Raw genomic sequence first — 21,049 nt, forward strand, 5'->3', positions numbered from 1 at the left:
GACAGGGTCACAATTCCGATAGAAGGAGGCGAGTATACTCTCCTTCCCCTACCCCTCCCTCCCCTCAGCCTAAACCTAACCCACTCTTCCGGTGCCAAAACCTAACCTCCCACCCCCACAGCCTAAACCTAACCCTCATCTTCCCCCTAACCCCAATACTTACGGTCAGGATGCTGGCGGTCGGGATTGCGGTGCCGCGATTCTGACTTGTGCCGGGATTCCAGCACGGGCATTGTGAGCACTGGCATCCCGACAGCCGGGATAACTACTAAATCCTGCAGCATTTTGTTCTCAATAGCAAATTTCTGTCTGGCCAGCGTTTTAAAGGCAGTAGTACTGATTAACCCTTTTACACCCATAGGTCACAAATACAGTACCTAGGTGGGTCTTGCCGTGACTCTTACAAATAATGTTTGTGAACCCCAACTGACCTTGCTCTACTTTTTGTGCAGTTGTAATAACTGTGGTATTAGAAGCAGCAATGTCCCATATTTACAACCTTAAGCAGGGATAGCTGGTGTCTCAATGACAACCAAGGAGAAGCCATCTCCTCCAATCCAGTTATGCTAGACACACATGCTTCCATAATCAGCAGCAGTATCAGATAGCTGGTCCCATATTGTTACCAAAATGAGTCCAATGAGAAATCCAAGTAAAAATCAAATGTATTATTATGTTAGGTGGGTAAATACGGCTGGAAGACAGATCTCTATCATAGATCTGCAAACTGCACTAACAGGCTGCAGTGAAGCCGAGCGATCCAGCTGTCTGGCCTGAGCAAAAAACATCTGGTGATTGTCCAATATGGCCACCAACATGTGTACAATTATACCATATAACTCTGCACTTGAGTAAAATGAGACAAATATATGGTATATGGGCAGCACACAGGGCAGATGGCCCATTAAAAGTAAAACAAATAGAGGTGTGGGGGGATGGGAGAGAAGAGCGGTGGCAGGGAGAGCTCCGTTACCAAAACTATTCCATAAGCTCTGGGTGAGATGCATCAAACTTTCCACAGAGATAACAGACAAGTTGCCCAAAGCATCAAATCACCTTCTAACGGTCATTTCCTGTACTGTGCTAGACAATTGATAGTTAGCAGCTAATTGGTTGCCAAGTTGATCTTCTCCACTTTGGTGATGATGTAGAAGTGAAAACAGTGGAGAAATTGTCCATAACAACCAATCGGCTTCGAGGCAGTATTTATATCCAAGGTAGTATTTATCAAGTACAATCTATAAAATGAGAAGTAGTAGCTGATTGGTTGCTATCGGCAGCTCCTGCACGCTTTTCACTGCTTGATGCATCAACTCTCTCTCAAAGGTTTCATACATCTCCCCTTTTAAAGAGAACAATAAAAACTTTGAACCAGACAATAAACAATATAGGATTTTAACTTATATTCATCTAAACACTTCTGTATTATTATTACAGGTTGAGTCTCCCATATCCAAATATTCCGAAATACGGAATATTCCGAAATACGGAATATTTTCAGCATGCCTGAGATAATGAAACCTTTGACTTTTGATGGTTTAATGTACATAAACTTTGTCTAAGACACAAATTATTAAAAAGATTGTATAAAATAACCTTCAGGCTGTGTGTATAAGGTGTATATGAAACATAAATGAATTTCATGTATGTACACAAACTTTTTTTGATGCACAAAATTATAAAAAATACTGTCTAAAATGACCTGCAGGCTGTGTGTATAAGGTGTATATAACACATAAATGCATTCTGTGTGTATATTTGAGTCCCATTTCCAAGACATTTCATTATAATATGCAATTATTCCAAAATACGGAATATTCCGATATCCAAAATACCCCAGGTCCCAAGCATTTTGGATATGGGAGACTCAACCTGTATTATCATTATTATTTTTAAAGGAATAAAGAGTGGACAAAATTATGTATATTATAGGAGGGATTCAAGCAAACCTAGTCACCAGCAGGATCTTTTAAGGAGCCAGGGAAAGATCGGTGGCCATCCACTGATATAGATAAAGAAGACCCAGAAACATAGGTGCAAACTGACCACCTGGCTCCTGGAATGTCTCCAGCTGTGGACTACCATACAGTCTTCATATTCCTAGACGGCATTTAGAATATCTTATCACAATATTAATGTCATCCCATAATATCATGCAAACTTGCTCCCAGGACAAGATGCAATGCCACAACTTCAGTCAAAAAGTGCGTAATAATTTATACAAAACAAAAAAACATGGGGTATATTTACTAAAAATCGATTTTTGGTCAATTTTGTATTTCATGGTCTATAACAGAGAATTTTTAAAAATTTTTAAACAATGTCAAAAATCATCTGTTAGTAAATGTCTGATTTAGGGGTGCATTTACTGAAAGTCTATTTGGGTCGATTTTTGTTTGATGTTGGGTGAATATTTGGTCGATATTGTGTTTCAGGGTCTAAATCACATATTCACTTATAGATGAATTTTTGACTTTGTTTAAAAATAAAAAAAGATGTCAAAAATCATCTGTTAGTAAATGTGTGATTTAGACCCTGAAAACAGAGAATCGACCAACAATCAACTTTTAGTAAATATACCCCCATAACTCCATATAGAATTTTTGAAAACGTTAAATAAATTTCTGCCAAACATTTCTACTAACCTGTTTTTATCGAATGATGTCCTTGCCAAACGTGATTGCAGAATAGCAACTATCTGATTGTAGACAAACATAAATATTAAATTTTATTTTATATTAAAAAATCATAATTTTATCTTCCAACAGCTGCATTCAGTTATTACCATTGCCGTCTGATCCCCTAGTTTTTCCAGGCGAGAAGCTCTTTGGAGCTGTAAAAGTAGGATAGCACACAGGTAAGTGTTAGTTTTTACAGATTACGATCAATACATTGCCATTTGTTCACTAAGGGCAGGAGGCATCAAAGCATATTCTGCAGTCAAACATTCAGAGGTTTGGCCACTTTACCCCATATGCACCAAGCTGCGGAATGCAATACATTCCGGCGCTTGGACTGGTGGGCAACGCCATCTTTAGATAGCATTACCCAATAGAAGCCCGTGGGCTTCTATTTGCATTTCCTCCTGAGAGGGATCCAATCGGATACCTCCCAGCACCTCTCGCGGCATCACTCAACGCATGCACAGAAGTGCTCCTGGGTCCTAAACCCGGCAATCATTCTATCGCAAAGGAAAGCTCTTACCGGGAGAGCTGTCCTTTGTGATTTTCATCAAGCATACAGTGTTAGTGAACGCCGTTAGGCTAGCGATGAGTGGTGGAATGCATCCCGCCCCCCTAAATGAAATACATTAACAATCCAAACCACACTCAGATCTCAGCAAAGAATCAAGTTGTCTAAAAGGTGTAGGCCAGGTATAAAAACGGAACGGAACTCAATTCTCAAGATCGTCAAAAAGGCAAAAAATTTTTTGGGAGATACAAGTGTCCGCAAACAGAATAATACATTATCGTCCACACAGTCTGATAACAGAAAATGTATATACAGGTAGTTCTGCTGATGTGCGATCCAAAATGAAAGAGGGACGCAACAGCTTTGTAGATATGTAAAATTTATTCCATCAGGTGAAAAAAATGATCAGCATTTCGGTCTCTATTGAGACTGACCTTTGTCAAACACCCCAGTTTTCATTTATTACATTCCTTAAATACTTGTGGAAGAGAAAAGTACTTTGTAGTCTTTTTATTTTTCTTTAATTGGATTTGTGACCAACCACTCATTGTAGCTCCTCTCTCTATCCAACTTGTATCCTGCGATTCCCTTGGTGTCTATCGCTTGGGAAATACTTGTTTTTAAGGGGATCACTTTAATAAGCGGTGATGTGTGACCATTAGGCTGCTAAATGAATTGTCCCCTAAAACTAAATCTAGTTACAAAAAATATATACTGGAGCAATTATGATGGAATTTCTTGCCGAATTCGTGTTTTTATTTAGTGCAGGACTGGCCAGAAGGGGAAGTATCAGGAGTTGGGCAGCGTAAATGTATTGTTAATAATAAAATCTGTGTTTAGTGCAGATAAATGTCTTTTTATTTATATAAAACACACACACAAAACATATTTTTGCTTAAGAAAAGCATTTTCTCTCACTAGATGTTATGACCTAATATTCAAAAGAAAGTGATGCCTGGCTTCACTAAGTAATTACTAAGGCCCTGATTCAGAGCCGCTCGTAAGCGGCCGTTCGTTCGTTCTGACCGATGTTCGCACATCTGCGCATGCGTACGGATTTTAATAAGCATGCGCGAACCAGTCAGTGCGGCCGAAAATCGTTTGTTCGCTATATAGCGAATGCCTGCTATTTTGAGTGACAGAAGGAGGCGTATGTGGGTGGTAACAGGGGAAGGTGCTTGAAAACGGGGGTGTGGAATTCGAACGCAGGCGTGCTTAAAGGTCAAAACGGGCGTTTTAAGGGAGTGCATAATTAATCCAGCAGCGTCATTGACCACCGTCACTTGTTTTTTTTTTACTCAGAACTGCTCGCAAAATAGCGGTTGAAAAAACCAGCCACAAGAATAGCGAGCAGTTCATATGCTGTTCGATGTACTCGATTAATCTAATAAATAGCGGACATGACGTATGCTGCGAGCGGCAAAGGGGGCGTATTTTTCAAAATTACAACCGCAAGTTTTGCTCGCTCGTTCAGACTTAGAGGCGTGAACAGACCGCAATTAGCGAACGGCTCTGAATCAGGGCCTAAGAGTCAACAACTAACTGGTAACTGGTAAGGAACAAGGCATGGAAATAAATCTTATGCAGCAGTCAGACATTACTGTAGGTCTTTAACGTTGATAATATTGTAGCATTCGGCTTTGGCGGATATTGTTCTACATACCTGAAGTACAGTTTGTACAACATCGTCAACCTTAGAATTTTCCAGTTGAAAGAAAAAATGGTCTGCACCCTAAAGAAAAAACATATTGTTACATGACAGCGACACAAAACTATTTGCTTTGTAGTGAACCTACACTTTCAGTCCTTAAACCAGTGGTTCCCAAACTTTGATTCACGGCACCCTAGAGTATTAGTATTGTTTTCATGGCACCCCTAATCCAAAAGTTTGTTATTCAGAAAAAAATTAGTAAAGTGAAGTAAATTGTGCTCACCTGTCTTTCTTAGGGTCAGTTATATGGTGGATAGGTTTGCACAGGTTTGTCCACATATTTATATTTCATTGACCATAAATAATTTGATTTGGTGTGGGACAACCAACCTGAGGCACCCCTGCAAGTGTCCCGAGGCACCCCAGGGTGCAACAGCACAGTTTGGGAACCACTGCCTTAAACAGATGAAAAAACACAGAGTAGGAAAACAATACACAGGTCTCATTATGCAACTTTGCTGCTTGAACGAAAGGTGTTCATAGGTAAAGTACATGCAGAAGTATACACTTGCATTAATTTAATACATATATAGGGGGAGATTCAATTAGCCAAGGTAATTTCCCGCTGGCTAATTGATCATAGTGGCCTATTCAATTAGCCCCATTTAACAGGGATTTCTTTTCGGGTCTCATTAAATCTGAAAAGAAATCCCCGATAACTGTGCCGCTATCGTGTGATAACAGCCAGTTAATGCACAGGTCATGAACTTTTCATGAATTCAGCGTGTTAACGTCCGATAAGCAGTTGTAACACTTGTTAACATGTTCACTTAACGAACGGTAACACAGGTTTCAGGGGAAAAACGGAGCCTAATTGAATAGCCCGCGGCTACCTCCCTTTTTCACTCCTATTTATCGGGGCTTATCGAATCTCCCCCTAGGAATACACACTGATCCATGTCATTTTGTTTTTTTATGTTAAAACTACACCATTATAACCTGAAAATCTAATTTTGTTGCCCTGTAATATGACACAAAGCAGCTTCATGGATATAATTATATCCAATGCAGAAAACACAGAAGAGTATTGTCATGACCAGGGGCAATGAAAATATATACCTCTGACTGATGATAGAAGTATAAATATAAGCAAGCACAGCTTATCTTAGCTATGTATTCTATAGCTAAGATATTCTATAGCTCCAGATCTATAGCTATGTATTTACAAAATGCTGCAGAATAGCCTGTAGAAGCTGATGATAATAGCAGAGGTAGGTGGATGAAGGTGTTCTGTAACAATTTTCTGTGTTATAACCTAGGGATCATAGTAATAATGTTATTTTAAATGTTGGGGTTATTACCTAGAGATCTTAGTAATAATGTTATTTTAAATATTGGTAGTCTATTTACTGATATATGCTGCGAATAAGTGTTATATGACCAAATCATGTTAGATGTCAAATTTACCTTTACATATCTCAGGTTTCTCCTAAACGTAACATAACTTTATCCACCAGTCTCCTCAATTATCTGAATGTGGATCTGTCCAATCAGCTTCTGACAGTAGCAATATGTCTGAGGTCATGCCTCCTGCTCAGCTGCGGCGGGTCTTACAGACAGTCGGCTTTGCTGCTATATGGATTTGAGGCAACGCTGACCGCACCTCATCCAACAGAGAGGCTAAATCAACATGCAGCCAATTTGAACAATCACGTTGTTAAAAGCAAAGTTGTGGCATTATTGGCATCTCAATATTAATCCAAGTTCACACACACACACACTTGTTTTTAGATGTACGCAAAATTAACATTTTGAGACTAGTTAAAAAAAGGGGATGAAGTAAAGAACCTCTCAGTTAAAGATCATATTTTTCTTGTTTATTGATATTTTCCAAGGCCCCATTCTGATCCAAGTTACAGGAAGAGCAATGCACTGCTCCCAAAAATACAACAGAAGGGAATCAGATACATATATGGAGATGGCTCAGCATACAACAAACAACTTACACGCTGGATTCTGTAAGGAGTGACTATGTTTTGCTCCTTGATAAGGTACACCTAGAGGAAACCGAAATATGTATTATTGTAACACACACATCAAAACTAAAACGGACATGTACGCTGCTGTCTCACCATTTCAAATGTAATTTAGGACAATCACAGTATAAATTATTAATTGTACCTCAAAAAAATGGGGGATCTAGTTACAGAAGCATCACCTGGTTTGTCTACAACCATACCAGATGGCCTTGTGTTGTGCAGTGCAGCCAAAAGCAATGACGGCCTGCAGATGCAATTCTGCAAAGAAGATCTTTCTACAGAATACACCGGGGAGACTGTGTACTATTGTTTCTCTTTATACCAATCTTATTGCAGTGCATTATTATAGACACCTCTTTAAGTTGCGTATCCACTAGACGATTAAAATGAGTGATTGAACGATTACGATATCATTTTCGTTCAATAGCTCATTTATGAATGATTAATCGTTCATTAAAATGTCGAAAACTACAAAGGAGGGAAGATGTACAGAAGGTTGTAACTCCATGGAACCGTCAGAGCATCTACCGCCTCCGCATCCGGGTCCTGGAACAATACCTGGGTACCTGATGGTTGTGTCTGGATGCCATGAGATCTATTTCTGGCATTCCAAATTTCCGTACTAGCTGTCTGAAAACATCCGGGTGAAGAGCCCACTCCCCTGGATGAATGTCCTGACGACTGAGATAGTCTGCGACATGCACATCCGCTGGTCGTTTTCAACATCTATCATCGCCTGAACATGCAGGCCAACCTACCGATAACGACAAGTTGTGCATGTTCGAGGATGAGGGAGGGTGCCTGCACTGAATGACCTAACGTTCAGGGTGGGCACATTATCAAGTGCACAGGATGAAGAACGATTGCACAATTACAATGTTGTAATTGTACAGTCGTCCCACTCACGTGTAGTGGATACGCACCTTTAGATTGCTTTATTGTTAGTGTAAATTTTTGGTGGCCTATTTTTATACTTTGTAATATTTAGCAACACCAGAGATTACGCACCTTGTGCAGAGTTGTTGAAACACTGGTTTGCGACGTGTATTTTGCCATTTTCCCACGGCTTAATATGGAGACAGAAAAGATTTCCGACCAAAAATAAGACTACTAGAGTGTAGCAATTGTTTAAGCCTTTGAGTAATATAGGTTGCAACCTATTTTTACAATATAAAATGTAAACATTTATGCATTAAATTATATCCTCTTTTTATTTGAAAATTTTCCATCAGCTCCATAATAATATATTTATGCGAACGATCTCCTTATGTGTGTGTTTTTCTCCTATCATTTTCCAAAATCCGTGAATTACACGATTATGGTAAATAGTTTCATCAACCAGCAATGTAATGGGTTAAAAGATACAGGGGGAGATGTATCAAAGATTGGAGAGAGATAAAATACCATCCAAACTGCTAAGTAGTGCCATTTCACAGGCCCAGTTTGAAAAAATGACAGAAGCTGATTGATAAATGAGGCCCAAAGTAGCAACCAATTAGTTATATCATTCACAACGAGTGATAAAAATAGGATTTTGGTACTTACCAGTAAAATCTCTTTCTCCGATTCCACAGGTGACACTGGAGGATAAGACACTGGGGTATATATGGGTGGATGAGCAGAGCTGGCACTTTAAATTTATAAGTGCGAGTGACTCCTCCCCCTCTATCCCCCAGAAGCCCCAGTTAAAGATTTGGAGCCAGAGGAGACGGAAACATAAGGAAAAGATGCAACATAAGAGACGGGAGTCAAACACCGCGGCAGAACCAAAGAAAAACAAACACACTTAATATACAAAATGTGTAAAACATAAAACAAAGCAGGTAAAGCAGTGCTGGTAGGGCGTACAGTGTCCCCTGTGGAATCGGAGAAAGATATTTTACTGGTAAGTACTAAAATTCTATTTTCTCCTTCATCTACCAGGGGACACTGGAGGCTAAGACACTGGGGACGTCCCAAAGTTTCCTCCCTGGGCGGAAGAGCTCTGAGAAACCTGCAAATCCCGGCGACCGAAACTAGATTCGGAGGCCGCAAAGGTATCAAATCGATAAAGCCAAACAAAAAGCGCGGACCGTGGATCAAGTGGCCGCAAGGCACAGCTGAGAAGTAGACGTGCTCCGACTAGAAGCCTATTAGGCTCCCACAGAGTGAGTAGAATGGGCAGAAATAGATGTCGGCGGAACCCGACCACCAGAGGTATAGGCTTGTCGAATAACCAGACGAATCCATCTGGCCAAAGACTGCTTAGAAGCAGGCCAACCTTGTTTGGAAGCATCATAAAGAACAAACAAGGCATCAGACTTCCGCAAGGCAACGGTGCGGGCTACATAAATCCAAAGAGTGCGAACAACATCTAGGGTGATAGAAGATGGAGAAGTATCCGACAACACTGGAACCACAATAGGCTGATTGATGTGTAAAACCGAAAACCACCTTATTCAAGAAGGATGCCTTAGTACGGAGTTCCGCATGATCATCGTGAAAAGTCAGGTAAGGAGGTCGACAAGCAAGAGCTCCCAATTCAGAAACTCTCCTAGCCAAAGCTAAAAGGAAGACAGTCTTCCAAGTGAGAAGCCGAAGATCTAGGTCTTCCAAAGTTTCAAACAGGGAAGATGGAGGAAGGTCAACACCAAGTTAAGACCCCACTGTGCTGTAGGTGGTATAAACGGAGCCTGTATCCCAAGAACTTCTTGTAAAAAGTTCTGAACCTGTGGGATCAAGGCAAGACAGTGCTGAAAAAAGACCGACAATGCCGATACCTGAACCTTCAAAGAACCAAGGAGCAAACCCGGATCCAAACCTGACTGGAGGAAAAGAAGGAAACAGGAGAGTCGAAAAGCAGTAGTGTGAAACCTCTGTTCCTCACACCAGGCCACATAAGCATGCCAAATATGGTGATATTGAGCCAAAGTGATCGGCTTACGAGCCCAGAGCATAGTAGGGATTACAGAATCCGGACCACCACTGCGTCTTAAGAGAGGACAACAGCCACGCCGTTAAACGCAACCACTGTAAGTCTGGGTAAAAGCAAGAACCTTGAAGTAGAAGATCCGGTCAAAGGGGCAATGACCAAGGATCCCTGACGAGGAGCTGCTGAAGATCCGTGGCCAGTTCGGAGCCACTAGGATGACAGTTACCACCTCCCTATTGATCCACTTGAGAACATGTGGAAGCAGAGGAAAAGGAGGGAAGATGTACAGAAGGTTGTAACTCCATGGAACCGTCAGAGCATCTACTGCCTCCGCATCCGGGTCCTGGAACAATACCTGGGTACCTGATGGTTGTGTCTGGATGCAATGAGATCTATTTCTGGCATTCCAAATTTCCGTACTAGCTGTCTGAAAACATCCGGGTGAAGAGCCCATTCCCCTGGATGAATGTCCTGACGACTGAGATAGTCTGCCTCCCAATTGTCCACACCCGGAATGAATACCGCTGAGATCGCCATCACATGGCTTTCTGCCCATCGAAGGATGAGAGTCACCTCGCGCATGGCCATGCGACTGCGCGTCCCACCTTGCCAATTTATGTATGCAGTGATGGCCCAAAACCATCGCTCCCCAACTCCTGAGGCTAGCAACCGTTGTCAGAATGATCCAGATCCAAAGGCTGAACCGGCGACCCGCTGTGAGGAGTTCGAGCTGAATCCTCTAGAGAAGGGAGATTCATGTCTGAGGTGATAGTCATACCAGGCGTTGCATATGAAGATGTGATCTGGACCACTGGGCCAGGAGATTCAATTGAAAAGGATGAGAATGAAACCTTCCGAAATGAAGAGCCTCGAAAGCTGCCACCATCTTTCCTAAGAGACAAATGCAAAGATGGATGGACACCCACTTCGGCTTGAGAACCAGGAGGACAAGCTGACGAATAGCCTGAGCTTTGTCCACCGGAAGGAAAATCCTTAAAGCCTCCATATACAAGATCATTCCCAGAAATTGGAGGCGTTGAGATGGAATCAAACTGGACTTCTGAAAGTTGATTATCCATCCGTGATGAATAAGGACCTGGTGTGTTAAAGCTACATGTTCGTTGAGAATCTGAACAGATGGAGAATTGATTAGGAGATCGTCCAGATACGGAACAATAGTGACCCCCAATAATCTGAGATGAGCGATCACCACCGACAGAATCTTGGTGATGATCAGATGCGCCGACGTCAGACCGAAGGGTAGAGCTTGAAACTGAAAATGTTTCTCCCTGACAGCAAATCGCAGAGAAGCCTGATGTGGCTTCCAAATCGGGACATGAAGATAAGCATCTTTGATGTCCATGGATGCTAGGAACTCCCCCTGTTCCAAAACGGCAATCACAGAGTGAAGAGACTCCATCTTGAATCTGTAAAACGCCAGATAAAGATTTAACGATTTCAGATTCAAAATAGGCCTGACAGAGCAGTCTGGTGCCTGAACTACAAAGAGATTGGAGTAGAAACCCAGACAACGCTGTTGAACCGGAACAGTTATCAGAACCTTGGAATCTACGAGCTTCTGTATTGCTTGCAAAAGTACATTCCGTTTCTGTTGGGAGACGGGAAGACCCGTGGAGAAAAACAGATCAGGAGGGGGTTCTGCAAATTCTAGTTTGGGGCTGAGCTCAGCCCCAAGTGACCGGTTCTCTTGGACACTAATCTAAAACTGGGGCTTCTGGGGAATTGAGGTGGAGGAGTCACTCACAATTATACATTTAAAGTGCCAGCTCCACTCATCCACCCGTCTATACCCCAGTGTCTTAGCCTCCAGTGCCCCCTGGTGGATGAAGGAGAAACTTGCTGTGTATGATAAATGGTGCTCCAGCCAATCAACTCCCAACTGTAATTTTTCAAATAGATGACAGTTGTGAGCTGATTTGTTGTAGAACCATTATCATAAGCAGCGAGTTTTATCAAACATTGTGAAGGATAAAACTCGTTGATAAATGAGGCCCTTTCTCTCTATCCAAGGTTTGGTACATCTACCCCACAGCGATAAAGGTGACAGTTGCACGGCATGCCTAAAAAGACGTCTGAAAATATAGCCACTGGATATTTACCCCCCCTACCTCTCTCTGAACTTATTGGTCTTATTAAGGAGGGTGATGAGTCCGCTTATAGGGGAGTGGTCGAACGGCTGGCCAACTGGTGTGGGGAGAATAACTTGGAGTTAAATCCACAGAAAACGGTGGAAATGATAGTGGATTTCAGGAGGCGGCCGACTGAAATGTCTCCTGTTGTTATTAACGATACGGTAGTGGCAGTGGTTGAGTCCTTTAGGTTCTTGGGGTCAGTGATTTCACAGGATCTAAAGTGGGGAACAAATGTGGACTCCATCGTAGGGAAGGCTCAGAAGAGGCTGTATTTTTTGCGCCAGCTTAGGAAGTTTAATCTGCCACAAGAACGGTTAGTTCTTTTTTATTCGACAATAATTCAGTCTGTTCTTTGCACATCAATTATTGTCTGGTACAGTTCTATTACAGAGCGGGAGAAGAACAGACTGCAGAGGGTGGTTAGGGCGGCGGAAAGAATCATTGGTATTGATCTACCGCCCCTTCAAGATCTATACTTAGCCAGGATTAGTAGGCAAGCTGGTAATATTGTGGCAGACGATGCTCATCCAGGTTGCCACTTGTTTCAAAAGTCACCTTCGGGTAGTCGGTATAGGTCACAATGGACGAGAACTTCCAGACATCTGAACAGTTTTTTCCGCAGGCTATTAAGGTGTAAAATAATTGAGGGGGGGGGGGGGGTTGTTGTTGTGGCATGATTGATTGTTTTTGTTGTTGTATGTTCCATGGGATGTGTTAACCCGATTCTAATACCTTGTATATGTATGTATGTATGTATGTATGTATACTTGGCCAAATAAAGCTGAATTGAATTGAATTGAATTGAACCTAAAAAACATCTCTGGGAGTGTTTTTTTTGATAGTTAACCAAATACTTCTTACCTGATTAAATGCAACATAAAATTGTCTGCATCTGTTCCTAAAAAGACAAAATTATGATGCAATAATTGTGTAACATGTTACCTACAAACAAAAGGTTATTAGTTATGGATATAAAAAAACCGCATACTTGCTGAAAAGATCTTCGTCATCCACCACTTCAATTTTTGTGCAATCCCGCAGTGCGATCTGTATAAAATTACAAAAAATGTTTTGCCATTGTTCCAGCATTGACATGATCATCTCACCATAAATGTTAGCTTCCTCCCCCAGGGCACAACATTACATTTTATCTATAAATATTAGCATTCATCAATAAATGCTTACCTTAGATACAGGTACTTCAATTGAATCGGGTTCAAAAATAAGAGATTTTGAACATATTTTAAGGGAGCCACTTATTTTTCTAAAGAAGGAAAAACAGAAAAAAAATAATAATATATTGCCAAAAATAACAATATATGATGGCCTTTGTCCTAATTTTTTAATCTGGAATGCTCAAACTAGTTTATCCCTGACCCCCCCCCCCCTCCTCCCTCACACACACATACAAAAATCTGTCCAAACAATCACCTTTTTTGGTCACCAAAACCTGTGACTTTTCCCATTTCTGTATATGTAATCATATTCCAATATTTCAAATGCTATCTATAGTATTCACACATAACTGACACATTAGCATATAAGTTTTAGCAATGCTACTTGGTAAAATGTCATTTGAAATCAGTCATAGTTGAATTTTTATTATTTTGTATAGTTTAAACAGAAAATCCAGTGAAAGGGTAAGTAATTACTAATAATTCCCACCAAGAACCTGGCCTACGAATGAAGGAATCTGTGACCAAATAGGACATTTAATGATCAGATAAATACACGCATGCAGGTGGGAATCTAGTAGGGTTTGAGGTTGGAAAAGTGATGATTTTTTTTGGCCATTTTGCCGCAAGATTAAAATTGTCAATTTTCTTTAAAGGCAAAACCATGTTACATGCCTATGTTCCAGCCATTTCTCTGGCACTGCGTCACCGCCAACATTCATAGATTATTGCTCACGCACCACGGAGGTGCACAGGAAAATGTTGGGTTACAGTAATAAGCAGTGATATTCAATTAATTCACATCAATCAAACGAGACATGGTGTCGGAGTTGGTAAATACTACTTCCCCTGATTCTAGATATAGACTGTTTGGACACTCTACACCGTCATATCACTTCCTGAACAAGTTACCACTAACACTTACGATAGCAATCTGCAAGAAGAGAAATAAATAACACCCCCCCCCCGCCCAATATCACACTCACTAATCCATATGTGCATGTACTACTCAAACAACACCAATTTGTTTAGATATGTGAAAAGGGCTACACAAATAACGTGTTGAGTGGAAAATTTAAATGAGGTCAGTTTTCACCCACACGTTCTAGGTATCATTGGGTATTTGTTTGTAGCAAGAGTGCAAACAGCAATTGCTTAATGTTATTTAATTGCTTTCAGCAGCTGCATGCGCTTGTGAATTAATGGCAATTGTAAAATAACACTGCTACACATAGCGACTACAGACACAAATATGAACGCAAGTGGGTAAGCTTGGATAGAACAGTCAGGCACTAATGGGCAACGGGGTCTAATAGCGTGAATGGAGGCTTCAGACGGCCTACAGGATTACTCAGAAGGATACAGAGCAGAGTTACCAACAGCAAGGGTGCCAGGAGCCAGCCTGCTAATATTAAACACTTTCATAGATTATTTTTTTTTTTAAATAATGCTAATTAAATATGATAATATTTGTACATTTGCTTAAAGATAAAGATAAAACAGATAAAGGCTAAACTACCTGGGAGGGATAAGGTTTTGATGTCGTAAGGAGATAATTATTTGTTATCATAAACTCTCACAAGCTAAAAAAGTCTGTGACCGTTTTATTTTTACCTTTCAGACGCATCTCTTGCTTTCAGTATACGATGGGCTATGTGATGTTCAAAAAAATATTCCTCCAGGTCCAAAAGCAACAGCGAAAACCTAGTAGAAAAAAGAAAAGTGGGGTGAATTCACAAACTGCATTACGCTTCAGGTCATTTTACTTCTGTACTTTAATATAATGACAAATCTAGGCTCAACGTTACAAGGATAAACCCAACGGTTCGTGTATGGTACCAGTGAACTGTACATAATGTAAATTTCAGTAAAATACGTCTTAGAATATTTAAACCACTGTAAAAGGTGTCAAAATGCCATAAATAAACAGACAAAAGGAGGAAGGAAAATGGTTTTCCTTTAACTAGACTACTCAGTCTCTCCATTTCCAACAGCAGAAGCAGCCCACATAGCTAGGCTGTCAGATTTACCAAGCTCTGGAATGTGTAGCTAATGGCGTTAGCTACTGCAGCGTATGGGCTACACTTCACAGAAATTAGCGGGAGAGTGTTTCATAGGAACCCTTCCCGCCAATGGCCACTTGCGCCTGCTAATGCAATCACCACTTTTAACACCTCCTTTCGGAGACTCTGCATGTGTTTTTAAAAACATTTGGCCGATACATAACGTCTTACTTACTGCTGCGATCACCAGCAGTAACAAATGATAATTATCGGGTCTAAAACCCAATAATTGATAAATATTCCCCATAGACTTTTAGCTGTTTTAAGTTTGCCACAAACGTACAGGTCCAACTTTCAGGCAAATATGGTGGTTTTATGTTGGAATATCAGGAAGGGGTTCTTTCTACGCATTTTGGGAGAACATAAAAGCCCCACCGCAAAAATAACATTTACAATGTTAGCCGTCTTTATAGTTGTATGATCCGATATTTATAGCACCAATTACTCAGTGCTGTACAATCACAGTGTTTACTCATTCACATCAGTCCCTCCGTGCAGCAAAGCTAACAATCTAATTCCCCTACTACAGGCACACATACTGCAAGTACATCACATGCAAGTCAGAAGCTAAATGTTTTTGGGAACATATGGAGAACATAAAACTCAATGCAGAGAGCTCACTGGCTAGAATTAAACTCAAGCACCGCACGTCTGCAATTCTAACCACAATGCAACCATGGAGAACTATATTTGGATGTGATAATAAATAGATGGAATACTTACTGTATGTTAGAATATCCAGAAATATTCCCCATTTTTTGCTGGTTATAAATTTGATGCAATATGGGGAATATATTCAAAAAAGTTTTCAGTTATGTTTTAAAAAGTACTTCGGGGGAAAATTTCAATATAAACACAAAACAGAAACTGAAAATGCAAGGAAGTTATGTTCTACCCTTAGCTTAGTGTTAGGGATAGCACCATTCTGACCTGGAATGCACTTTGGGAGTGATAACAAATGCTAATATCCAGATGGGAAATATAATAGGATCTTGATAGCGGTGCTGATGTATTCAAGATATTGGGACAGGCATAGAACCATATCATCCAGGACCCCCGCCGGGATACCGAAGGTAAGTAGCGGGGTAGGAGGGGAGAGTTAGAAAGCGTGGTTAAGGTTAGGCACTAGGGGGAGGGTTAGGATTAGGCACTAAGGGGGGAGGGTTAGGTTTAGGGTGTGGGGAGCGTGTGTGTGTGTGTGTGTGTGAGGGGGGGGGGGGGGGGGGGAGTCAGGTTCAGGCACTAGGGGGGGAGGGTTAGGTTTAGGTTGTGGGGAGGGGGGAGTTAGATTTAGGGACTACGGGGGGGAGGGTTAGCATACCGAACAACAAGTGTATGCTAGGCCCGTCGGGATGCTGGTGTCATGATTCCGACAGCCGGGATCCCGACTGCCAACATCCCATACCGATTCCGTATTAAATACCTCGGTGTAACCTTCTCTCTAAGCTTTGGATGAATGGAGAACAAGAACTTATTTAAAGCTATTAAAATCATGTAAACAGGTAAGTGATGTAACAAATTGGTCCAAAGGCCCTATACCCACTTGATCAATTAAATTGTGTCTACTACAAGTAAATGCACGTTCGTCACGGGGAATACAAGTTGGAATCCACATGTCAAAAGCGATCAAGGCAGACATGCATTATCACTAGACTAATTCTTAGTGACAGTATTAAGCAGGTCTCATCATAGCTAGCAATGACATGTTAACCATAAATGCATTGGAAAACGCAAACCCCATCTCACAAGTAGTGGTCCTGAGGATATACCTTCCCATTGCCCAATTTCAGCAGCTGATGCATGGAGAAGGGGCCATGGTCTCCAAGCCTGGGAGGGTCATTCAAACCTACCTGGACTGGAGACGAGTAACATATGAGACCTCAAATTGGTTACTAACCAATCAATTAAAAAACTTTATCACACTCTTCCTGTCCATAGAGCAGAATTAAAGGGTTTTCTCAGTCCTGTGGTCGTGTAATGGCACCAAAACAATGATGTGAGGGCATATGGTAAAAAAGATGATTTACAAAAGTGGACCACCAATATACCTTCCCCATATTTATGTAAATAACATGTGTCTCTTTTCAGTTTTCCAAAGAACACATATTTCTGTATCCATTGCTTTCTGCATGTGATGAATCCACCTATCTTCTAGTTTGTTTACAAATACCAAACATATAGTATCTCTAAAACATACAACAGTCCAGGATGCTATGTAGCTGCTGTGCATTATGTGAGGCAAAGAAGAGACCTTATAACTATGATGTAATATGAAGGAAACTCAGATGAGTCGTTACTGGAAAAACAAAGATGGATCAGCTTCAGAGCCAGGAATTAAATGCAGCAGTCTGGTAATACACAGAGCTCATTTCCATTAGCATTTGTACAAAGTAAGAAACATATGTACTGCCAAGTCAAAACTACATATCCAATCTTCTCTAGTCCTCCATAACCTGACTTTTACATTTGAAAAGTTAACTAATTAATAGAGAAAGGTAACTCTTCCTTTATGGGCAATACTGCTATCCCCAGGAGCATATTTATTACATTATCATCATAACCATTTAGCACAGCCACAATAATTTCCATGAGGCTTAGGGGTAGCTATAGGGTAAGTTATGGACGGAAGTACAGCAAATACTGTCGATATAACATCAGTGTCGAAATGATTAAGGTCACCATGTTCAATGTCAACATTCTCATGTCAACATACTGACAAATGTCAAACATATATCCCGAACCCAACTTAACCTATTTATTTTCCATTGCACTTAACAAGAACCAATACTATTTCCTTGATTTTGCATCTACTGTATCTGCTAGATTTGCAGTTGAATGTAACTTACAGAATGTGTAACTCCAAATACAGGCTGAATCATACTTTTATGTTTTCATGTACTTTTGCATTGAATTCCCAACGAGACCACAGATGACCATGTTAGAGGAAAGTGAACCACTCAAAACTTCCATTGTTAGCGCATTTCCACAGAATTTATTAAATGATCTACACTATCAGTTTAATGACATTGTGCCCCACTCAGCAAGGAACACAGTTGCTAATACGTACGCAATCAGCCGATTGTTGCGTATTGCGCATGCATCTTAGTGCAGCAGTCATCGGCAGTGACTACGCAGACTCATCGCAGAATGATTGCAGGTGGTGACAGGGGGAGGGGAGTCAGCCGGACGCATGCATGCCAGTGCGTTTGAACGCCGTTGCAGGTGCATGCATAAATTATCCACTGCGATGCCCTCTACACAGCCTGAGATTGTGCGCGGAAGTTAGCAATTTCTGAGTAATGTCAGAGCTTGTGCAAGTGTGCGTGAGGCTGCGATGGCATTCGATTGTACCGATGGTTTTGCAGCTTACTAAGTATTACGGATGTGTGTAAGGCAGAGCTCGACAAAACCCGGGGGCCAGGTCATAATGGCGACCAGATTTGCTTGCCTGGCGACCAGATTTTCAGCAACCCCCGGGCCCTGTAGTCAGTGGCGGGCTGGGCCGGGGGGCGGGGTGCCATGTGCCCCCTGGGCCGCAGCGCCATCGGGGCAGCTTGCAGTCTTTGTCTCTGTGACACAGATTGCACCGCGTGTGTAGCGCTGACCGGGCGGAGTTTGATAAGCGCTACACAGTGACTGACAAACACACAGCCGCCGGCAGCTGTGTGTTTGTTTTGAGTGGCAGCCAATGAGAGTCTGTTACCACTACTGGGGGCACGGCATAGGGGGGACCACTACTGGGGGCACGGCATAGGGGGGACCACTACTGGGGGCACGGCATAGGGGGGACCAAAGCATATTCTTGCATCTGGGCCCACCACTCTCTAGTTCGCCCACTGCCAGCGGTGGCTTTGCTTGCCCGGGATTTTTTGGCTGTGGAGGGGTGGTCTTTCTGGGGGTTGGTTGCCTGGAGAGGCAGGTTAGCTGCTCAATAATGTGGCTGTGGGAGGGTGTTTTACTTGGGGTACCCAGTTAGTGGTGTGGCCATGGCGGTTGGTTACCTGGGCGTAGGTGCTCAGTAATGCTGCCCTGGGGGAAGGGGGGGGGGGGGTCTGGCTCCTACACTTTCATCCTGGCTCCTAGGTTTTAGAAAAATTTGTCAAGCCCTGGTGTAAGGTAATTTGGGCGTGCTTATGTAGTGCAGTGGCGGCATTGTGATCGCAATGAATTAGCATACTATCTCAGTTGAATTGTGTGTGCGTAATCGCTATTGCATTCCATAGTGAATCAGGCCAATTATGCATAACACATGCCTAGAGAGCACCATCAATGTGTAAATGCCATAAGATAGTACAACATGATTATATGAAGCGTACAAAACCCTATTTATGCTGCATTGGAGCAAGTCATATAGTAAATGGAAATAAGATTTTACTTTATCTGCTTTACTTTAATATTACAAGTTGAGTCTCCCATATCCAAATATTCCGAAATATGGGATTTTTTGGAGCATGACTGAGATAGTGACACCTTTGCTTTCTGATAGGTCAAATTACACAAAATTAGCTTAAGGCACAAAATTATTAAAAATATTGTATAATATTACCTTCAGGCTGTGTCTATAAGGTGAAATCTCATTATAGTATGCAAATATTCCAAAATACGGAAAAATCAGATAGCCAACATACTTCAGGGCCAAAGCATCTTGGATATGGAAGACTCAACCTGTAACAATTTAATACTAGTTATCTCTCTGCTCTCTATGCACTTCACTGACAGTAAAGTAAGATTTGTACTAAAACAGTCCCAACAGTCTGATATTAGGATTTCCTATAATAACATCAGAGCAGAATGATGAACAATTTACATTACACTTATTATTTGAATGGTATATGCTACAGTGACATCTGAAGATGGAATTGTACATACAGTATTGTCCTGTATGAGTTTTGCTCTTCAGTAATAAATGAGCTGGATATGTAAAACAGTGTACAAAAGTATTCTGAGAATAGTATTAAAAACACTAAAATAATAATAAAAAAAAAACAAGGTGGGAACGTTCCATATATGCTAATACTCTACAAAATAATAAAAAAACAAAAACATATTATAGCACATTTAGGAGAAATATCAGGAAACCTGATAAAAAAAACAAACCAGAATATACAGCACAGCATGCTTTATGTGACACCAATAGGTCGCGGGTCATGTATGTACCAAGAGCAGCCAGCAATTGTGGAATACAGACACTGGCCTTATACAGAGATGTACGCTAATGCCATCGCAGCTGCCATCCCGTACGGAGCTGATATACAAAAACATGCAAATGTTGCAGACGGCGAGGAATGTATCGAGACGCCCACCTGCGACTTTGCAAATCCAAGTATCTGCGTACAAAGATGCAGCATCGGTCGCAGATCCTTCGATAATCTGACTTCTGAGTAGCCCTATGACGGAGCAGAATGGCTGCGTGTACTAAAAGCTAGAGCCACAGCCTACATCTGAAAACCCGTACGCAGCTACGCCCAAAAAAACAGTCACAAAACACCTGCGTTCTTTGACGCCGCTCCCCATTACCTCTCAAAAACTCTCCCTGCCAATCACACTGCATATAGTCACTGCAAGCGAATACGGTAATGAATATTGACAAATATGCCGTGCGATTTAGACGCAGATTGACGAATATCACTTAACTGCTTATATATCGGAATAGCATACTACTCTGAATCAGGCCCTGCGGCATACATATAACAGGTCCCATGAATGGATATCAGTATGCTGAGCATCTGCCCCCCACAGCAGGTGCAAGCACCAATATAATGGGGATCCCCTCCTACTGTGAAGCAGGGGAATCTCACCGAGCAAGGAGGGCACCACAATGAGCACGCCTGAGAGATGGTGCAGCGCCTGAGCTACTACACATGT

The 21,049-nt window shown here is 41.6% G+C and overlaps 1 protein-coding gene across 1 annotated transcript in view; it reads right to left on the reverse strand.

Annotated features, from left to right (window-relative positions):
- NSMAF (neutral sphingomyelinase activation associated factor) overlaps nucleotides 1-21,049 on the reverse strand; it is a 65,224-nt gene that overhangs the window by 43,888 nt on the left and 287 nt on the right. Inside the window, exons 2-9 of the mRNA XM_088469311.1 lie at nucleotides 14,736-14,825; nucleotides 13,132-13,210; nucleotides 12,935-12,993; nucleotides 12,808-12,844; nucleotides 6,850-6,900; nucleotides 4,856-4,924; nucleotides 2,786-2,833; nucleotides 2,646-2,698 (exon numbers count right to left, since the gene is read on the reverse strand). Coding sequence (XP_088325437.1) covers nucleotides 2,646-2,698; nucleotides 2,786-2,833; nucleotides 4,856-4,924; nucleotides 6,850-6,900; nucleotides 12,808-12,844; nucleotides 12,935-12,993; nucleotides 13,132-13,210; nucleotides 14,736-14,825 — 486 coding nt within the window. The remainder of the gene's footprint in view (nucleotides 1-2,645; nucleotides 2,699-2,785; nucleotides 2,834-4,855; nucleotides 4,925-6,849; nucleotides 6,901-12,807; nucleotides 12,845-12,934; nucleotides 12,994-13,131; nucleotides 13,211-14,735; nucleotides 14,826-21,049) is intronic.

Source organism: Taudactylus pleione, unplaced genomic scaffold (assembly GCF_031769625.1).
Source record: "Taudactylus pleione unplaced genomic scaffold, aTauple2 ptg000090l, whole genome shotgun sequence".
NCBI classification, from domain to species: domain Eukaryota; kingdom Metazoa; phylum Chordata; class Amphibia; order Anura; family Myobatrachidae; genus Taudactylus; species Taudactylus pleione.